This window comes from Gymnogyps californianus, chromosome 4 (assembly GCF_018139145.2).
Source record: "Gymnogyps californianus isolate 813 chromosome 4, ASM1813914v2, whole genome shotgun sequence".
NCBI lineage: Eukaryota > Metazoa > Chordata > Aves > Accipitriformes > Cathartidae > Gymnogyps > Gymnogyps californianus.
Genome location: NC_059474.1, coordinates 69,757,754 through 69,779,466, shown reverse-complemented (window position 1 = coordinate 69,779,466; position 21,713 = coordinate 69,757,754). Strand labels below are relative to the sequence as shown.

The following is a 21,713-nucleotide window of genomic DNA, read 5'->3' as shown; positions in this document are numbered from 1 at the left end:
GAAGGGCACAAGCCAGAGTAACGGACAGGAACAGGGCTGACCTTGGAAAGTTTGGTCTCATCACTCATGCCAGTTAAGTTCAAATGACATGTGAGAAGTCAAATACCTTAAGAAGTATTTTCCTGGTCACAGCATTGGAAGTAGAAAATCCTGCACCCTTCCTTCCCATCCCAGCAACGATCAGCCAGCCGGGACAAGGCAGTGCAGGCCCTGCCTTAGGAAGAGCACAATGGCTCTTCCCTTTGTCTACAGAGAAGATGAAGCTAACAAGGGAGAATCTGGGACCACCTTCATCAAGATGAGTGCTATCAATGCAGCAGCTGTGTCCCTCATGAGTTCTGGAGACTCAGAGACTTGCCTCTTGGGACACAACCCCCTTATAAACCTCCTTTGGAAGAAACTGCTTTGGAGCAATGTCTGGTCTGCATATTCTGTCCGTTAAAGTACCTTCACTTAATTTTTCACAGAAGAATAACAATACTAAAATGCATTTTCTAGTGTTTCAGAATGGCTGACTTCTAAGAACTGATAACAGGCTGAAACAAATGGAAAATATTAGACTCAGATATCAAAGAGGTTAATGCTGAGAAGCTCTGTGCTGATACTGACAATGAACTTCAAAGAAAAGTAGGTGAAATCAGATAGGTTTGCAACTTGTCACTATTTCAATTTCCATTTTGCATAATTCAGCTTGAGTTCCAAACATCTGAAACTGAATCCCATAGTATCCTAAAAACATTTTGAGTACTATAGGAGATACATGTTGAACAGAATAAATAAATTTGTATTCTGTTTGAGACAGGCATATTATATGGAACAGGTTTATATGTTCTTTTTTCTTCCCCTAACTTCTGGATAGTGACAGAGAAAGGAATAACCACACTTTCCTGAACGTATCACACATGTAAATGGCATGATCAATACATTTTTAAGTTAATTAGCTCTACGTTATTTATAAATACCTTCTGGATTCAGATTTTGCACTTTGAAACTATACTTCAATTCCTAATTGCCCATCTATGTATTCAGATGATTCACCAGATGTTAAGGGAATTACAGGGGAATCTCTGCCCCTCTAATTACAAGAAGTTAAACTAGGAGCCGTTTCACAACATCTTGAATGCACATTTAATCCTCATGCTTAAAATTCCCATCACTGACAACACTTACGGAACAGAAATATTTTCCTTTTAATAATACTTTAAAGAAAATGACCTACTTATGCTGTTAAAGACCTTAGAAAGACAAATCACAGGCCCATGTGAATCCTGAACACAGAGACAGTAGTTGAATTTATTTTTGCAGAGCTTACTGATACATAACACAGGAAAAAAAGGAATGAGGTAAAGAGGAATTGCTAAAAGACATGTAGAAGAAAAGAATCTGAGATTTGAAAGAACCAGAGGAGGACAGAAGACTGCCCAAGGCATGTCATGTCTTCAGGAAGAACATCATGGACCATCAAGTCATCAATTTTAGTGGCACTAGAAAATTACATCCTTTAATTAAGTATGTCCTGTTCTGGAAAGCAATCCTCCTTAAGTGATATATTTGAGAAATATTTACTCAGTATTTTGGGGGGAAATCCAATATTAGCAAAGATGTCAGGTAAGCAGACAAAAAGAAACTAATCAAAGAGTTGACCTACATCAGGTCTTCTAAAAAGAAAAATCTTATGCCATCCAGGAAGAACTTATCTGCTGCCACACATTCACAATACAACATCAGTTGACTGGGGTAACTGTGTTTTGCTTTAGTTTCCATTCAACTTCTGTTACTGTTTTGAAGCAATGACAAATATGTCAAGCGCCTGATACACAAAAATCTTCCTGATATGTTTTACATATCTCATAACAACACATTGAATACATCAGAGACTAAAACATGTGCACGCCTGTTTACCCATATACATTCAAGTAAAACCCAAAGAATTCTATTATCTCATATTATAGTTACAACAAAACGTCTATGGAACACATTAACTCATCGGTAATGGGAAAGGAAGGCAAATGCATAAATTGAATTAAAAAAAAAAAGATGGTCTAAAGACAGGTTAATTTCAACAGTAAGTCATAAAAGTTCTTAAATGTCTATTAATGTTATCTTTTAAATGTCTCAGGCTAAAATTGTCAAATGAAGATGTAAACAGATTGAGACATGAAGAAATTCTTATCAGTGTCCATAGACAAATTGCAAGAGACAGCCATCCCATAGACTCCTCCTTTCATATAATTTTCCTTCTTTCTCACTCCTGCGCTCTCTCATGTTCTTTTAAATTTTGTCTTACGGCTAAAAGGACAGAGAAAAAGCCTTGTAGTAAAAATAAGAGAACTAAGAAAAATTATGTTCTGGTGCAGGCAAGGTATTCTGGATTTGATAAGTTAGAAGAAGAGGAAGATTTTGCTTTAAGGCTTTTATCATTCTTGGTGAACCCTTCTATTGCAAGCACTGAACCAACCAACCAGTGAAAAGAATAAAACAGAGCAGTTAAATTTTCTGTAGGAACCGCCAGATTAGTCAAGCCCATTCAAAGGAACGTGATGGAGGGAGAGAGTCAGATCAGAGGGCTTCAACACTTGAGCAAGTTACGACAGTAACATATGAGAGCTGATCTGTAATAACTCTGTGTACATGCTCTAAGACTGAAAAAAAGGTGGGGGGGGAGGGCCAGAAATTACCATAGTCCCATTTTCTTGAGTTTATGTAGGTGTTGAGAGAAACACATGGAGAGCATATGAATCCATGATACTCTTGAAGCCATGCTTTAAATAAGTGTTAAGTACCATTTTGAGTGGGACTGTATTTGTAGAACCCGCATTCTTCTTACATTCTTTGGTAGCCATCAGGAAAATAATCTACTTATGAAGCCTGAAGCTCTAATAATCTCTGTGATAGTTATACAAAAAAATACAGAAATTGATCTGACTTTTTGCTTGACACAGTAATCCTATGTAAACCGGCAACAATGTATTAACCGGAAAGAACCAGCAATGAAATTTTAATCAAGTATTTTGTTTGCTCTCAAAAGTATATGAAAAATCTTCTGTTACATTTTGTAGTTGCTTTCCCCATCTTCCCAGATGCAAGAAAGTGGCAATGCATACATACTTTATCTCCTGTCATTAGCATACAGAGCTAAAATCATGAAGACAAACAAAATGTTTGCATAAAATTCAAGTCTGAAAATTTGCTTACCTCCAGCATATGCTATAGTAAAAAATTGCCCCAAAAGACTGAATTAGTCCATGATGATTTAAATCACAAACAAAAAATTCCTTCAGATTTCCTATGAAAAATTAAAAAAGGGGAAAACACAAACATTCTCTAGTCCACTCTGTTCACTTTACATCAACATTAATAATTTTTATAACAAGGCGCCAAGACTCTCTAAAAAAGTACTCCGTGTAAATAAAGTTTAATTTACCTATTAAAAGAAAATTAAACCACAGAAGTCAATGATAATAAGTCTTTTGCTGCTACTACTATTTAATCCAGATTAAATAGTAAAGGTGCTTATATTAAGGTGCTCTTTTTTTGCACACCTTATCCAAGAACATGCCTCCATGGTAGGCGACACCTTAGGTTCACAGCAAGCAACTTTCCAGCTGCTTTGCACCATCTGAGCAGCTTTGTGTAGATGGAAGCAGCTTACTGAGGACCTGCACTGTTGCTCCTGTTTAGAAAAAGTTACAGTCTATGAAGCCTAATCAAAGCTCACTGGATTTTTTTGAAAGACTTCCATTGACTTCAAAAAGTTTTTATTAGGCTCCTAGATGAGAAGGGACATGAAGAAGAGATAGAAAAAAGTGAAGGATTAAAATAAAATTGTAAATCATATTGTACAGCAAAAACATAGCTTTATCTTTTTTAAAGTATACTTAAAAAAATACGCACATACCATTCATTGGGTTCTTTATCACTAGGTTAAATGAAAAGCAGACTTGTGGGTTGCTCAAAGACAGCAGTTAAATCTATGCAGAGTTGACTGGAAGGGCCTTTGGGCTACCATAGGTGATAAATACATTTTCTAAGGAAAGAGGAAAAACTACTTCTTTTTTTTTTTTATATAGAGTCTGCTTACAGAAAGTACAAGAGAGATTACTGTGGCTTTTGAAGGGCAAGATGTAGGTTTGAGTGCAATTAGTATATAAACAAGAAGATAGCAATTTTTTTTTTTTAATAATTCATTTTATCCTAAGTTTAGTCCAGTGAAAAGATACCAGCAAGGAATTATTTAATACACATGATTTTGAAAAGTTAACACAGAGTTCTCTGTACTCTGTTTTGCATGCTTAAAAACAAGTACTCAACCATGAAATCCTCTATGTACAAAGAAATGTGCCTTAAACCTTGCTAATTTCACGTGCATTTGTTGTTTAGTTTTTCTATACCGTACTCTTAAGACATTTTTAAATGAATACAGTTTCCTTTCCTATTAACGTGTCTCTTTACAGGTGGTTATGCTGGTATTAATGTTTAAATACGGTATTTAACTTTAAACAATATGAAAATATTTTTGACAAATGAAATAGTAGTGTTCAGAATCAGTTCTCCGCGTATGCCTTTAAACACACTTAATAGGGAGGTCAGATGAAGATCAATGAAGGCAAAAGCATAGTTGCCCTGCTTGCCCCAACAATTATCTTGGGCACTATGAGAACGAAGCTGTGCAGCAGATCCCAGCTACTTAACAAATTCAAGATTTAACACTATTCAGTATGTTCAGTGCAAACAGTCTGGGGGAATTTTGGTTTTATTTGAATCCCAGTACGTAATACTGGGACAACCACTGCACTGACAAGAAAATAGTGTGAAAAAGTTTGTGCTCTAGGCTGCAAAAATCCCTTTATCTCCTTTTAAATTCCTTCAATATGCTCAAATAATGTTGAACTTAATTAATAATAGTATTTCACAGTTCAGCATTCACCATTAAGGTTTTAAAAGCTTTTAGTGGAATATCAAAGATCACACTCCAGAATGAATCTGAACTCAGACGTCACTGCATTTGTGGATCTCCAGCTAAAGCATATAGGACTTTCAAGAAAACCCAGGAAAGAAAAATCAAGTACTTTTTTCTAAAAGTCTGTATTACTGTTTGAATCTAGCAAACTTATGGGACTAAAAAGTAATTTCTGAAAAGCCATAATATTGGCCAAAACTCCCTCCCAGCTGACATCTTCTAAAGTAGGTCTTGTTGTGACATTGATAATGAATAGATTCTGTGAGAGAGAATTTTCAGGATTTAGAGAGCCCTGGTTTTAATCTCATTCATACTGATGCAATACTAGAATTACTTTTTTAGCACCCATCTTTAATTTCTTAAAATTCTTGAAATTAACAGTTCAGTCACAGTCAAATCTCATCCCAGTCCTAGGCCTCATACGCTGTTATTATTAGAAGAAACAATAGTCAGTGGAGTAGCATCAACATGAGATGAGACTCAGGACTTTTTTCTTTTAGTTGAGGAAGTCCTCAAAAATCAAACAAAACATACAATTTTCTTATTAGATGCATAGCAGGTGAGCGAGTAGCTCGAAGCTGGTTCAGCTTCAGAATTGCCAAAGCATCTTTGCTGCTTTATCCAGGCTTTGTAAGATCCCAGACAAAAAACAAAGTTCAAACGTAAAGGCAAAACAGAGGGCAGCATCCTCACAATACTTGGTTTGCATACGGGGCTGCTTCCATACGGTCAGCTTACAGTGTAAGTAGTACTACTCTGGGTGACTGCTCCCACTTCAGATACACATCCTATTTGCTACACACACATAAAGGGTACAGATTTGAACCCTATGGCTACTGGCTAGAGAAGACTCTTACTCCGCAAGGACAGGAGTTGTACATAGCAGAAAATAATGAGGCTTTTACGAATACAACCTTCTAGCTCTTTAGAACCAAAATTCTTAAGTACCAAAAAGCCACAATCAAGGAGATGGCAACTCTGCAAATAGCCAGCATGTCTGAGTGAAGACACGAAGGCAGCCATTTGGAAAACAGCAACACATGAGCTAATGAAAAACAGAGAGTAATCAGTGTGAAATAGAAATTATCAAGTGCCAAGTGTCAGGGTTATGCTTGTATCCCTTCAAAGGAGATGATAGTCTGTAAGTATTATGTCTTTGGTAGCCGTTGTTGTTGTCGTCAGAACAGAACTGGTTAGCAGGTAGAGATCAGCCTCTTTGAGCTATTGCCTGTTAGAGCCTTCACATCCTATTTTCTTGTCTCTTGTTTTGGGCCTGCCCTGACACTGGGTATCGATAAGGGACAACAATACGAGGGAAAAAAAGTTAACACTCGTAAATCAAAGAATCATTCTTTCCATCCCCAAAGATTCAAAACCTAAATAACAACATCAGTTTTTACAAAGAGATGCTTAAATTGCTAATGATACAGGAAGGACAGAAATGTTCAGCAGAGATTTCTTTTTAATCGATAGAAGCAGACTGATGGCCTTGTATTATATGAGAAGGAGGAACTACTTTCTAAAGCAGCACAAGCCAATTTCTAAACTGCCACTAGAAAGGACTAAACACCATATTTTTAAAAAACAACAATCCCATGTACTCTTCAAACACATGTAGTATGTGCCAATAATAAAACAGCTGGCAGATCTTACTCTCTTTCCGAAAACACTATTTCTAAATGGGATTAACAAAGGTTGGTACTCGGTGGGATGCTAATCTGTTCCTTTTGTGATCTAGGAACACAACGTCTTTTGTGGTAATACTTGATGATAACAGATTGTTAAAAAAGTTAAAAAAGAGAGGCAAGAACAGGGAAAAATTTGCTGAACTGAGTGAGCTGCTCAGTAGGCAGAGTCTATTAAAATGATTCCCATGTTTCAATACTTCCAACTGCAAAGTTTTACAGAGATCTTCGTAGATCTTATCAACATATAAAGTAGATAGTACGTATGGAATGAGGCACCTTGTCCTGGAAAGCTGCATTTCTGAAAAGGATCTATTATGCAAAGCAGAAAAAAATATCAATAATAAATAATCTTCCACTGCAATACTGGAGCTAGAGAATCCTTTGCTTTACAAAGGGGAGAACAGCAATTAGGAGCTTTAAGGTTATTTTACTTCTCTACATTATTAAGAATCAGAACTCAGCACACAGTTCTGCTTTCTACAGTTAAAAAAGGCCTTTGAGAAAGCGGGGTAGGCACAGCAAAAGGGACACAAAAATAATTACTGCCTCATTGAAAAAGTATTTCCTATTAGGAATGAAGTACATAGAGTATGTGTATGTACTTAGAATGAAGTACACTACATTGTGTAAAATAATGCTGTGGCAAGAAACCTGACAGCTCTAGCTGGCAAATAGATTTAAATAACAAAGCAGCACCATGTGCAGAGATACAGGTTTGGATTCTGACTGGGCTTCAAAAGCTCAGTCAAAAGAAAACCAAAAGGTACTTTCACTGCAGAGTAGAAATATTATTTCTAGGAGAAAACCAAGAGTGATAACAACTCTTCAATCTAGCACTGTCATGAGAGGAATCTGTAGCCCAAAGCGGAAGCTAGACTACTCGAGCTTTTGTAAACACACACATTTTGCTCAGTGAGGATGATTAATTACTAGAGCATATTAGCATGGAACGTTATGGCTTTTCCTTTTACTTATTTATGCTTTTAATCTAAAAATCAAGCCTAGAAATTCTAGAAATGTGTTAGTTCAAAGAAGAGGCTTCTGGACTTAGTAAAATAACTGAGAGAAACTACCTGGGATACATAGCAGAAGAGAGCAAATGACCTAGTGGTCCCCTTCAGCTGAAAACACCTGGCTTGAAGAATTTACAGAAGAAATGTCTGGTTTCAACATACCTTTTTTTTCTTTTTTTTAAAAACATCACCAAAGGCATCATAGCAGGGAACTAATAGAAGGCTGCAAAGTTGGATTGGTAAGGGAAGAAGAGAGCAGTCAAGCAGCTTTAGGAAGTAAAGAAGGGAAAGGAGACTGAAAGAAACACGTTTGGGAAAGAGTGGACATAAAACCTTGTTGCAGTAGTAGTTCAAAATAAGGATTAATGATAGAACCTAGTAGCGTCAGGGCACAGAGAGGAAAATGAAACCGAAAATGTTCGAATAGGGATGACCATTAGCCTCTGCATCTTTTTGACTCTCAGGCCCATCAAGCAGCTCAAGATATTAATAATGTTCATATACATAGTGAGGAGGCAAAATAGACAAACTTGTGAATTAAGATGTTCTTGGGCCCTGCGATTTGACTATTCTCTTCCATGCCAGGCATCTCACATTGTACAGGGTGTTAAATGTAAACTTTGCTAACCATAGTGGTAAATAACACTTCATTCTCTTCCTCTTATCTGTATTAACAAATGCCATATCCTTTCTTGGTCTCCTCTACTCCAGACTGAACAGTACCAAATCCTTTAATCTTTTCTTACTGGTCAAGTTTTCTAGATCGCTGGTGATTCTCATTTCTTCCTCCAAGACAGTTTCTCCAGTTTTTCTACATCTTCACAAATTCAGACAAACTTTGTACAAGAAGTCTAGTATGGGACTTATTAGCACCGAGTGGAACAATTATTTCTTGCATCTTAAAAACACTACTGTCATCCAGTTCCTCTATTCCAGTATGATTGTCCTCTATTAGTAAAAAAAATAAAAAACTTGCATCAGCAGAAATGGTATCCAATACCTCAGAGGGGAGGATTAAAATAAAATAAAACAAAAAATAAATAAAGCCTTGTCTTCAGGTGTGTAACTTTATTCACTTGGAAAATCTGGCTTTAGAATTGAAAACACTGGAGAGTGCATATCTTGAAATAGCAATAGATGAAAGGATGAATCAAAGCCATGTCAGAAACACTTCAATGTTTTCATTCCACAGTTGCTCAAGTTCTCTTCTTTCAGCAGAAACATAATGCCTTTGCAAACAATTGTATCAAAATAAAGCCTCCCCACCTAATAGCTTTTCATTTTTGAGGTCAAGACAGGTAAACTGCATCCTTCAGTGCTGTCAAGCATGACAGCAAATTAGACCACACCAAAAACACATTACAAATGGAAGGCATTTTCCTACTGAATTCAAAAGATTCCTGCAGTGCAAGTTATTTGACAAGCTTTGTTGCATAAGAATTCATACATCTTTGCTGACTAATGTTTTCAAACCTTATTAAAAATCAAAAGTTTTTGTAAACCCCTTAAAAATTCTGTTTAACTTGGGAGAAGAGTAGCTTTGGGTTTGTTTTAAGGCTGCTTGAAAATGGCTCATCATTTGGAAATTCTTTGCCTCTTAAATGATGCACCTTTGTGTCTGAAAGTGGTGAAATGATACTACTGCAACACCTTTTGCAAGGTCTGCAAACTATTTTCAGATTTGTGGATGTGAGGAGATAGGTGCACAAAACCTGCCTACTAAAAAGGAGAATTATTCAGCAAGAGGATTGTACACTGACTTGTGTATGGTAACACAAAACTGATTTGTAAAATCATTAGTAAAATTAGAGGAAATATTACCTACATGTAAGAGTAGACAGTTGTGTTAGATAAATACTGTCGTTAACACGCACAAACCTCAGTAGATATTAAGTTTGACCAGTAACTACGTTCTGCCAGTTTAGGCGACCAAATTCAAACCAAGGATTGCTAACAGGCTGCCGGAATTGCCATATTTCAGTTTGTGTTACAAAAGGAAACAACAAAACACCTTTTAATTCTGTCAAGAGATTAATTTTTCACTTGCACATTGTGCATTAACAAGAATACCTATTTTTAAGTGACCAGACATCATAACGTTTCTAGATTTTATAAGCAAGCATGTGACTTACTATAATATTGTATTAGAATCTGTGAGAACTATGTAGCTCACAGAATTACAAAAGCCTGTATTCTTGTACCTCCTTAGGTGCCAGCTTCAATCAAAACTCCGAGAAGTTATTCAGAATTAAGGAGCCATACTCCTTGCCTAGAAAAACATTAACAAGCTTAAAGATAAAAGGCTGAGGGTCCTTATATCAGCCTCAGGGAAGCCTGGATCAGCTGGATCAACTCCCTAGCTGAACAGTCTAAGTCTTTGGAAAGCAAAAGCTAAAAAAAAGGTGGAAAAAAATCACATACTACCAGAAAACTGCTGGGTTTTCCTTAGGGTTTTCACCCAACCATGCCTCCCCCATGCAGTTTATTTGCAGTAGCACCAATCAAATACGGGTAAGAAGGCCTCTGAGTGAAATCCCAGGCCAACTAGAATTAATAGCAAAGCTCCTGCTAACTTTAGCGAGGTCAGATTTTCACCCCATGGACCTGGGACCACATCGAGCAAAATGCACAGAACAAATTCACACTTTAGATCACATTCTAAATTTTTCTTTCTACAGAGCTATTTTTTAGTAGCTAGAAGTACATAATACAATATTTTCTTTAATATTTTATGGATTGCAAATACTCTTTAGTGCATTTCGGTACGATTCCTTTATCCAAAGGGTATTCTAAGTTTTAAAATTGCATTCCACACAAGGTTTGAAAGAAGCCTGAACTAGACCCACAAAGTTCACATCAGCAAAACATTGTAGCTTTCAGTATCAGCAAGCTCTCATTACTCTTTTGGCAGTAGTAATTGAAAACAAGGTCTAGAGGGCAGCAATGACAGGAGTGTCAAAAGGTCAAGTGTACTAAAAAACTACAAAATAACAAAGGTGAACTCTACAGGTAAATAAAGGAGTTACTCATACAAAACATCACGGAACATAAACCAGGTGGAGAGGCATTGGACTAACCAAGTCTAACTAAGCTGATCTTTGCATAAAAATCACTAAGGAAAAACAACAAATGCTTCCGAAATCAAATATGGTAAAGTCGAAAATAACCACTGTAAGTTTACTGCATGTCATTGCTCCATTACAAATCTTTGAACAAACTTAACATTATGCTACCTGTATACTCACCCCAGAATAAATCATTAAAACCAGCTGAACCTTACCTACTTTGTATTCAATTTGTACCAACATTTGTTCTGTGAAATGAACTGCAGGCCTAACACTGAACACTCACAAACTGGAGCTGTCAGCGTGCACCATAATTAGTAGGTTAAAATTCTAGTACTTCTGCCCAAATCTTCAGTTTAATGGCAGGAATGGGAACAGTTTACTTAAGTTAGAGGGATCGACTTTTCTGAAAGCTGCCAGCCATTCTTTCTCACACTTTTCACTGATAAAGGTTTCCCAGCAGCTCTCTTAAATAGCAGAACAAGTAGTTATCCAGATAAAGAACCTAAAGGAATCTTTCCTACCCTCAGGTTAGACAAAATGCTATTATTCAAAAGGTATACTCTCCTATTAAAGGGTGAAACTTCTGTCTGGAAGAACCTGATTGCGTTTGTGCAAGGGAAGTGATGAGACAGACAAAAACGCATGCATTTTCTCCTCACATTCGATATGCACACACACACGTTTCATTGCTCAGAGTTTCCTTTGCACTGATGCAAAATTAAATGCTTTTAAGAGGACTTTAGCAGCTAGAACATAAAAACATAGAAAATAGCAGGCTCTTTCTTGAGCGTCGCTGAAGCAGTTGCAAAGCGTACTAAAGCAGTGTACATTCTCTCCTCCTGCTGGGCCTTTAGGTATTTTTTCCTGAGTTGTACAACAGCTATTACAGTTGTGCCTTCCTTCAGTCACTCCCTTGGGAGGTAAATGCCCCTGAGGGAATATGTTTAATGTATTTCTAAGCACCAAAGTCATCAAAAGACTAATCCAGATAGAATTTCTTTTAAAAGCATTTCCTTGTGCTATAGTAGTAATGACAGCATTGACTTTTCAACCTTCTTTCCCACAGCAAACAAGTTTTAAGTGAATTTCCAGATGTTACTCGCTCAGCACACCTTCCTGTAGCCATGTACTCTTCCTGTAGTTGTGCCAGTCACATCAGTAGACAACAACCCTTCCGTCAGTACGTACTTTCATTATAAGCATAGCTGCACACATTTATTGCCACAGCTTTTCTTACTCCGTTGATATCTGGAACAGACAGATGATGAAGTAATCTAGCTGAAAGAATCACTCCATTTAGCAGAGACTGAAAGTGCTGTTAATGAAAACATCTAGTAACTGACTCCCTTTGTGTCCCTGGGTGTATAAGGAATAAGAATTACCATCTGTTCAGTTATGTCATTCCATTTTCTCCATTGTTTCTCATCATTATTATATTACCCCACTTAGTCATGCCACAAAGACTTGTATATTGATCAAGTGACAGCAAAATAAGATGTTTGTAAGAAACACAGGTAGCAGTTCACAGCACCTTCTCCTATGTGCTAAGTGAAATGTAAGCAAAAATAGACAAAGAATGCATCTCCAACCTTTCTTAAATTAATAGCCCCATTTGATTTTAATTGCATTGGTTGCACACTACTCCAAAATGAGCTAGAAAATAATTGGCTTGTAAAATCTAGCTTGTTTTTCCATCCTCCTCAGCTGGCCAATGTTCAACCTTTTTCTTTCAGCATAACCAGAGGAAGCACAAACCAAAAGCCATTTTCAGCCTGTCATAGCTTTGTCTCCCAATTACTCTACTGGCTCCTAAAAGAGAAGACCTTTCCAGCTGTAAAGTTGTCAAGGATACAAAGTGCCAGCCATGGGGGTGCATTCTTTGCTTATGAAACAGGTCTTCCAGTTTCCTGAAGCCTGGTGTAACAACTGCTGAATGAAATGATTTGCTTACCCAAACCTTAACTAGAAAGGAAATAATTTCCTTCAAGCTATGAATACTGTGCACATCCCCAGCTGCCTACTATTCCATCTTCATTTGTAAACATGAGAAAAGAAACTTGTCCCTGACAGGATCACAATGAACCAGAGGTGTGGTTGATCTAATATTGAAAATGTTTTTAATGTCCCTTAAGCTACATAATCTCTCATATATGAGCAAAGTGACAATACCAAATGACTGGTTCAAAACGTTCAATTACTTCTTGGACAATTGAAAATAAACAAGTCACATTTCATTGTTTTGCTAAATGATAGCCTCGGTGCACTGCCCAAAAACAGTAAGTGTTGCCCTACAGATGGCATAAAGAAAACACTGGAAGTCATATCCAAGGTGCTCGCATTCATCTTCAAGTCATAAAATGAATGGGTTCATCTCAGCTAATCAAAATGTCTCACCTAACCGAAGTGCAAGATAGTTCTTAATCCATAACAGAATGCTTATTTCTCAGGCACATACTTATCTGTGGCTGGATTGGTCTATAGCAAATGGTGGACATAAAACTACAATGATTTATACCGCTACGAGAACAGAAACAGACTCTTTATAGATAGAACGTAATAACTGGTTTTCAAGAGATCAAGATATACATTTTATGGTTTGCAATAATTAGAATAGGAAGCCTTAGCAAACTCGAAGCTGTTGCTTCTCAGTGACTATCCTCATAACTATCAATGTGGATTTCTTTTTATCGAGTGCCAATTTTGGACAAAATATTTTAACGGTGTTTCAGAGTTGTTTTGAGGCCTGTTAGGAAATACAAATTTAACTTTCTGTCAAACACTGTGTTAGAATGCTATTCTGACACGTTCTGTGCACTCAGGATTACATCAAATTAGTCAGAAAGTTTACAGAGATTATTGTGAAGGCAGATCCTTACGCAGAAGTTATTTAACTGAATTGGCAAACTTCTTTTACGAATCTTCTTGTCTGCCTTTAATTAAGAGGAACTTGTAAAATTGTGATGAATTCTCAGTGAACTTAATTCATGTAGATGATTGGGGAAAAATATTGCAGCCTACAGGAAAACAACAATACACAAACAGAACAAAACAGATTTTGAAACAACGGTCGTCAAAGGAATATGCAAAAAAAATGCAACATACGTGTGTCAGTTGATATAAATAAGCCTTTGAAACAATAACAATCTATGCAAAACAAGGATGTGCTTCTGTATAAATAAGAGCAAAATGGACTTAACCAGCCTATCTTACCATTTCGCCAGGCTCTCAGCCATGATCTAGATCAACTGAACTCTCCTTATTTAACAAAGGTTAGCATTAATTTTCTCTTTTGATTCAGTAGTTGGCCATGATTCCAAAACCATCATTGCTCCACCTTGTATGGTTGAATTTCTGTAACATGCACAGCTGACTATGAGGGATTGACTGTCACTGCCAACAGTCCTCCATAAAGGCCACTGAACAAACAGTATTGTGACAACAGTATATCCCACTAAGAGTTCATAGCTTGCCATAGCAGTTTGCATTAATTGTGACATTACACATTAAAATGAATAAAATATCCTGATTTGTGTTCCTATGTGTTCATGGCACTTTTACATATTACTTATAAAGAAATAATAGATGACTTGTTTAGTTAACGTGAACAATCTTCCAGATGGTGTAATTCTAAGATGTGTATAATTAAGCATCTTAATCTTACCATTATCTTCAATGGAGAAATAGAAGATGTCACTGGTAGCATTATCACCTTCCTTCAGGATGTAGCTGATCTTCATTTCATCAATATCAGCTAAGAAAAGAATATGCTAAATGAATCGTCATAGAATTTTACTACAGAATATAGGACATAGTTCATTCTACCTTTACTATTTGATTACTTACTAATAAGTTGGCTAATTTGTGGATAAAGCATTTCAGCAACCAAATTTATATAATGTGGCATAGCTTCTTACACTGGTCTATACTCAGCAACACAACATGAATTTAGTTATTAGCTCAAAGAACAATGGCAAAAAGACAGTGAGATATAGTTTTACCATAAATATTTATTTTTAAATACTAGTTTAAAATCCTTGTTTCAGCACATTAGGAATAATTTGCTATAACTAAATTGAATCTATTGGGACTAAAGATCTGCCCATTTTTTAAAGATCAATTTAACTTTAATCAGTTTTTTAAGCCCTTCTATGACACAAAACTGTTGCAGACACATTGGGAGTGCATATGAGAATGTATTAAACAAATCACAAATAGGTCTAAAAGTCAATACAACTTTGATTTGATATTGCTAGAGAATATGGGAAAACCATCAGGATATTTCTACTACCCTAAAGTTGCAGGTGTATTATCCTGTGCCACATTTCATCAATATGAAGACTTCAGAGAAGTCTTCTACTTTTGCTTTTATTTTAGTTAAATAAACAACAATTTTGATATAAAAGTGTTTGGGACATACTTATATGTTCTTTACACTCCTTTCAGCATTAAGCTGTTCTAGACCTAATTCTGATCTAATAAGAGACTTACTCCCCTGGGGTTACCAGTTGCTCTTGTTCTGCCAAGGCAGATTTGGGTGCTTTCTGTCAACTGAAAAATGTATGAAACATTCTTGAATGAATGGCAAATGATTTTTCACAACACTGTAGCTTGGCAGATGAACTGCAGACTTTTAAAAATAAATTGTGTTATAATCTTAAAGCTACAACCTGTCTGGAAGTTATAGATAAATACATAAAATGGAGATAAAGACTTTTTCTCTCCCCAGATTGTTTTCTCTTGCAAAAGAAAGGTAACATACCTGAGCACATAAAAGTAACAGAGACCTCTAATCCTATTACAGTGTCTAATGAGAATTTTGGTAAATGTTGTCCCCCCTGCTGATAGCCAAAGCACACTGGAGGTAGGCAAAGTCTAGGCTGGAAATTTCCTTGTGAAAGCTTTCAACATACTATTCCATCCGGGACAGAAGAATGACAGTCCTAAACCCAGCTCCCTAAGATTGGCTGGAGCACCGGGACATTTGTAGAGAGTCTGGCTGCCGTCATTGTGCCCCACCATCCTCTGAGGCTCTGCCCTCTGCACAGGTTTGGTGGAGCTGACCTAAAGGAGGCCCCCCTACCTACTCAGCTTTCTCTGTGGAACAGAATCACACAAAATGTCACCCAAACTACTGAGGCTATACTGGGTGTCCCCTGCCCTTTTTTTTTTTTTTTTTTAAATACTAGATCCAGTGATGTGCAGAAATGTTAAGCACCTTTCCAAACAATTTTCTCTGAAGACAATAGCAATTTTTGAGCCTGGGTTTAATTTCCAGGCAGGCAAACAGGTACTTCAGTCTTCAAAAAGAAACTGGTGCAGGATCTGCAAATCACCATTTCAGATTTTATCCCATCTTCTTATGAGCAGTACCACGCTATGTACACAGTAAGATGTACATTTAACACACAGTAGGAAACACATTAATGCACGCACATACAACACAGAACTTTTCTATTGTGTCTTCATAGGTAAAACAAAGCTTCATTTCTAAAATGCATGTATTATAATTCTGATCATTTGCATATACTTCGTAGTTTAAAAGACATTACTTTCTAAATCCCCTGAAACAAAGATTCAAATAATGTAACACAAAATAACAGCTCACTGAGCCCAATGTTTAGAAGCAAATACAACCATCAGCACCAACCTTGCATAAATGTTCTAGCGCTCTCATTTCCAAGGTCAGTATTAATGATGAAGCCATGCTCCGGCCCATCTGTTATTTTGTATTTCAACAGCTTGTGTGGACTGTCTCGATCCTCTGCCTTTAGTGCCTTACTAGTGATCAGGAAGCCTAGGTGCCCAGCTGGAAGTCTTCTCAGAGTAGGGGCACCCTTGTTCACCACTAACTGTGGCACTCTGTTGTCCAGGGAACTGATCTGAATCCTCATCATCTGGGGTTGATGGATCTCCTTGCTAGTGTCAGGGAAAACATAAAAGTTCGTGTGGGTCCCATCAGTCACAGAGAAGGAGAAACTATCCTGGCTGGTTTCTGTACCATCATGTCTGTAGCTGATGAGATTCTCATTCAAGTCTTGTTTGGTGAAGCTGGTGACTGGGTAGCTGTTGTTGTACAAAATCTGGCCATGCACTGGAACCTGAGTGACCGTGAATAGGAGTAAATCGTCAGGCGTATCCCCATCTTCCACAGTCAGCTCAAAAGGGGTGATCAGCCTGGTCTCCCCTTCCTCAACAACCAGGTCACCAACAGTTAGAATTGGCTTTTTATTGTCCACACCTGTGATGGAGACCCTGAAGGTACGGAAGACTGGGTTATACCCATCTGTCACTTCAAACTCAAAACTGTCCATCTTCACCTCATCCTCTGCAGTGTGGATGTAGTAAATCTTGTTGCCAGCAAGCTGGAGTTGAGTAAAGGAAACAACAGGCACTCCAGGACTGTCTGAATTCTCTAGATGGCCCCGGGTTGGGGACCGGGTGACACTGAAACGCAAATTTTCATCAGGACTGTTAACATCACTTGTGCTGAGCAGATCAGTTGTGAGTGTCACCTTTCCTCCTTCTTTCAGAGTTACACCCTTGTTGATCACCTCAGGGAAGACCATATCAATGCTACCAATGGTAATATAAAAGTACCTGTCTATCAAGGCATTAATACCATCAGTAACATCAAATTTAATCAGATCACGCACTCCATGTAGGCCAGTATGAACATAGTGGATAAAACCCTGGTCTAAATCATCTTGTGTGAAGTTTGTGCCTTGTGTAATGTTGTACAGCACTTCCTCTTGTCTGTTCAGGTGCTGTAAGAAACCCTGCACAGGTGCCAAACGGATGACATAAACAAGGCTCTTGTCCTCTGAATCGATGTCTGTGGCTTTAAGGTCTTGACTAGAGATGACCTTTGACTTGCCAATCTCTACTTCCAGACCATTGTTGATTGCCATCCTGGGGGTCTCATCATCTACCAGGATCACCATAATCGGCACATTCTGCTCCACTGTGTGGTGTCCATCAGTCAGCTGAATTTGGAAGCTATCTTCTTTCGTCTCCGAGTCATCATGTTCATACACAATGCTGGAAGCCTCCTGGATTTCCTCCAGGGTGAAGCTGTGAATAGGCACAATGCCTGCGGACAGCTGCTGCACAATCTGCCCATGCCTAGGAGGGACAGCAATAACAAAACGCAGTTCATCTGGAGGCACGTCTGCATCGGCTCCGTTGAGGATGGGGGTGTCAATCACCAGGCTCATCCCCTCAAGCACCATGAATTCATGCACAAACAGCTCCGGCTTTTCATCGTTGGTGGGGATGATGACAATGGGGAAGAACTGGTGAGGTGAGAAGTTAACACCATCAGAGCACTGGAAAGTGAATCTATCCTCCACAGGCTCCACCCCTTTGTGAATGCTCTGCACATAGTTGACATGGCCCAGACGAACATCTTTGATGGAAAAAGCACTAACGGCAGTACCGGCTCTAGACTTCTCGGACCCTGGGGCTGGAGAGACATTCTCCAAATATCCTGAAGTGGACTGAACTGTGACAATGCACAAGATGTCATCTCTGGGAGTATCTACGTCCTCCACATCCAGCTGATCCAGTGTTAGCGTACTCTTCCCTCCCTCGAGGACACTGAGCGGCTCTGCCGCAACCATCACTTCAGGTGCAATGCTGTCCACAGGCAATATAGTTACAGCCACACGCACCCTTTGTACTGTGCTGCCTCCCACCACCCGTTCACTGGAAAGGTCAGAAATGGTGAGATTGAAGGAATCATACCTCTTTTTCAAGCCAATCTCTCCGCTGGTGTGAGCGTAGGCTACTGCTCCACTGATGAGGTCATGCTGGGTAAACTTTTCTGATCGCACTCCATCGACGAGGATGTCACCCAGCTTGGGTGGATCCTGCACAATGAAGGTCAGCACCAAGTCATCTGTATCCTCATCTGTACCCTGGATAAGTGATGTAGTAATTTCAGTAGCACCATTTTCCAGGACATCAATGGCTGCTCCCACCCGCCTGTGACCACCAGGGAGAGCGATACTTGGGTTTTCATCATCCACAGGCTGCACAGCAATCTTGACTGTGATTGGCACATGATGGATTCCATCACTCACTTCCAACTGATAAGAATCACTGGCAAACTCATCGCCGCTGTGCTTGTAGGAGATGCGCCCACCAGCAATATCATCTAGCAGGAAAGATTCCCCTTGCACCATCAGACCCTCCTCCAGATAACGTAAATGGCCATGCTCCGGAGCTTGAGTTACAGTGAAAACAATCTGGTCTGCAGATGTGTCCTCATCTGTGGCATCCAGTTGATTGCTGGTGAGAACGAAGCTGTTTCCCTCAAGCACAGTGAAGCCTCTGTTGGTGATCTGAGGTGGCTGGTTGTCTACTGGCTGCAGGAAGAGAGTAAAGGTACCTTGTAGAGAATTGCCAGCTGAGTCCTCTACAAGGAATGTGAACTGAACCACCCGTGGTGTGATCCCCAGCTCCTGATCCGGGGGTCGATACGCCACCTTGTAGTGGTTGACCTGGGCTTGGGTGAAACGTGTAATGGACGTCTCGGGACTGTCGGCCAACACGATCTCTCCAGTGACCACAGAGCGGTTCTCATCTGTGTCAGTTGGGGGTGTCAGTAACGTGTACTTCAGCTCCCTGTCATCCGTATCCAGGTCAGTGTACCGTAAATAGTGCTTCTTAAAGACAGTCAGCTGGTATTCCTGCACTGTCATCTGCAGGCTAGTACCTGGGTACAGTGCAGGTGGCAGGTTGTCTACCGGTTGGACTTTGACAGTGAGCACATGGTCCCCTGACCGGTTAGGGGGGTTGTTGTCATCCTGCAGCTGGAATACAATGCGACTCATCACTGGGCTGGCGCTGTGAGCTCCCGTGTGCCTGAAGAACAGCCTCCCATCGAGGATGTCCTGCTGCAGCCACTCATTCACCACCCTCTCATACACGCGTTCATCTTCCACAAAGTGCCAGGGGGAGGAAGAGGAGTCACTCTCCAACCCTGCTCTGCTTTCTTTGCTCTCATAAGATGCCGGTTGCTCTGCCTGACGCAGCAGCAGCTCACCAAACCGGTGGGAGTGTAGAAGGGACACTGCAGAGTCCCCAACCAGGACAAATCGGATAGAGGTATCATCAGAGTCAATGTCTGTGGCACTGAGGACAAAAGGTGAGATTTGGACAGTCTGGTGCTCGCTCAGCACCAGCCCTGTATTTGCATTCAGCAGTGGTGGCTGATCATCATCAGGAGCAATAGCGATGGGGTACAGAAATTCGACCTGGTGCTGCCCATCTGCCATGCGGAAAATGATGTTGTCACTGTAGCTGTGCTCACTGCCATCATGCTGGTAAATCACCTGCCCTGCTGCTAGCTCTGCTGCAGTGAAGTACTTGCGGCTGGGCGGTACACCCAGTACCTTGAGCTTCCCATATCGCAGGCCCCGTGTGACCCAGACCTTCACCTCTTTCAGATTGTCCTCATCACTGATCTCCAAGTTGCCAGACAGGGGCCGTGACTGGCCCTCAAAGAGCATCAGCTGTGGGCCAGCCACACGACTGAAAGTGGCCACAGGGGCCAATGTGTTCATGGGCTTTACCAGGATCATGAAAGCAAAGGGCTCTGAGGAGGCGCCGTCAGGGTCCAGCACTTCCATTTCCACCTGGAAAAGCCGCTCATGGTCCGAGTCCAGGGTAGGGGGCTGGTAGGCAATCTTCAGCTCCCTCACCTCCTGCTGCGAGAAGGCAATGAGGGGGTGACTGGGGTCATCGGTGCTGAGCAGGAAACCTTGCTGCCGTGGGTCACTGGGCCAGACAGAGGTGAGGTTGAAGATCAGGAGGTCCGGGGGGGTCTCCAGGTCCTCAGCAGCCAGCATGTCCAGGGTGACGGCTGTGAGCGCAAACTGGTCCACCTCCATCATAAGCAGCGCCAGGAAGCTGGGCTTGGGCGGCGTGTTGTTGGCCCCTTCGTGGATCCGCACCAGCACCTGAAAGTACTCCCGCTGCTCCGGGCCGGCGGCAGGCAGCACAGACACCCGCGCCGGGATGCAGTCCCGGCCGGGAGAGGCGGTGGCCGCCGTGTGCTGGTAGCGGATCCCCGCTTGCAGCACGGCGGAGCAGCCTCCGCTGTAGCCGGAGGGCAGGGGCCGCCCCTCGGCGTCCAGCAGCCGCCCGTAGGCGGGAAGAGGGCCGGCGCCGGCGGCCTCGGGGGGCAGCAGGGTGAGGCGGCAGCGCCGGCCGGGCTCGCCCTCGGGGAAGCCCAGCACCTTGCCGTCCAGGGGGGCGCTGAGCCCCCGCAGCTTCTCCACGGGCAGGGGCAGGTTGCGGCTGAGCAGGCGCAGCTGCTGGAAAAGCACCTCCACCTCCAGCGTGAAGGGCACGACGAGGGTCCGCCGGGGCGAGTCGTAGCGGAGCTGGAGGCGCAGGCGGTACCGGCTGGGGCTGCGGGCCCCGAAATGGGTGTAGGTGACCTGCCCGCGGGCGAAGGCGCAGGGGAAGCGCGGGGGATCCAGGGCGCCGGCGGGCTGCGGGCCCGGCCCGCTCCCCAGCACCGCCACGGCACACCTGTCCCCCGGCTGCACCCGCAGCACCAGGTCCGCCGCCGGGTCCAGCGAGACGGAGCGGCCGAGGGGGACGCGCAGCCCCCGCTTAGAGACCAGGATAGCAGAGGCATCGGGCTCCATCGGGGGCTCCGTCGCCCCCCGCGCACTCAGGAGCCCGAGCAGCAGCAGCGCTGCCGCCGCGGCCGGAATCCCCCCGGACCCCCTGGCCATGGCCCGGCTGCTGCGGCGCGCCCTGCGCTCTGCCGCGCCTCCCGCCCCGCCGTGGCTACTGAAGGGCCGGGGCGGGGGCGCCGCCCCAGGGGTGGGGGGGTGGGGGGGGGGGGAAGAAGGGCCGTCCCCCAGCACGGCGGCAGGGGCAGGGGCCGCCGTCCCCGGCTGCGGCTCGGGGCCGGGAGGTGGCCGTACGCCAGGCGCGGCGGCAAGGTGCGGCGAAAAGCCCGAGCGAC

The 21,713-nt window shown here is 41.5% G+C and overlaps 1 protein-coding gene across 1 annotated transcript in view; it reads right to left on the bottom strand.

Moving 5' to 3' along the window:
- FREM3 (FRAS1 related extracellular matrix 3) overlaps positions 1-21,477 on the bottom strand; it is a 71,128-nt gene extending 49,651 nt beyond the window's left edge. Inside the window, exons 1-2 of the mRNA XM_050896412.1 lie at positions 16,377-21,477; positions 14,391-14,480 (exon numbers count right to left, since the gene is read on the bottom strand). Coding sequence (XP_050752369.1) covers positions 14,391-14,480; positions 16,377-21,477 — 5,191 coding nt within the window. The remainder of the gene's footprint in view (positions 1-14,390; positions 14,481-16,376) is intronic.
- Positions 21,478-21,713: the final 236 nt, after the last annotated feature.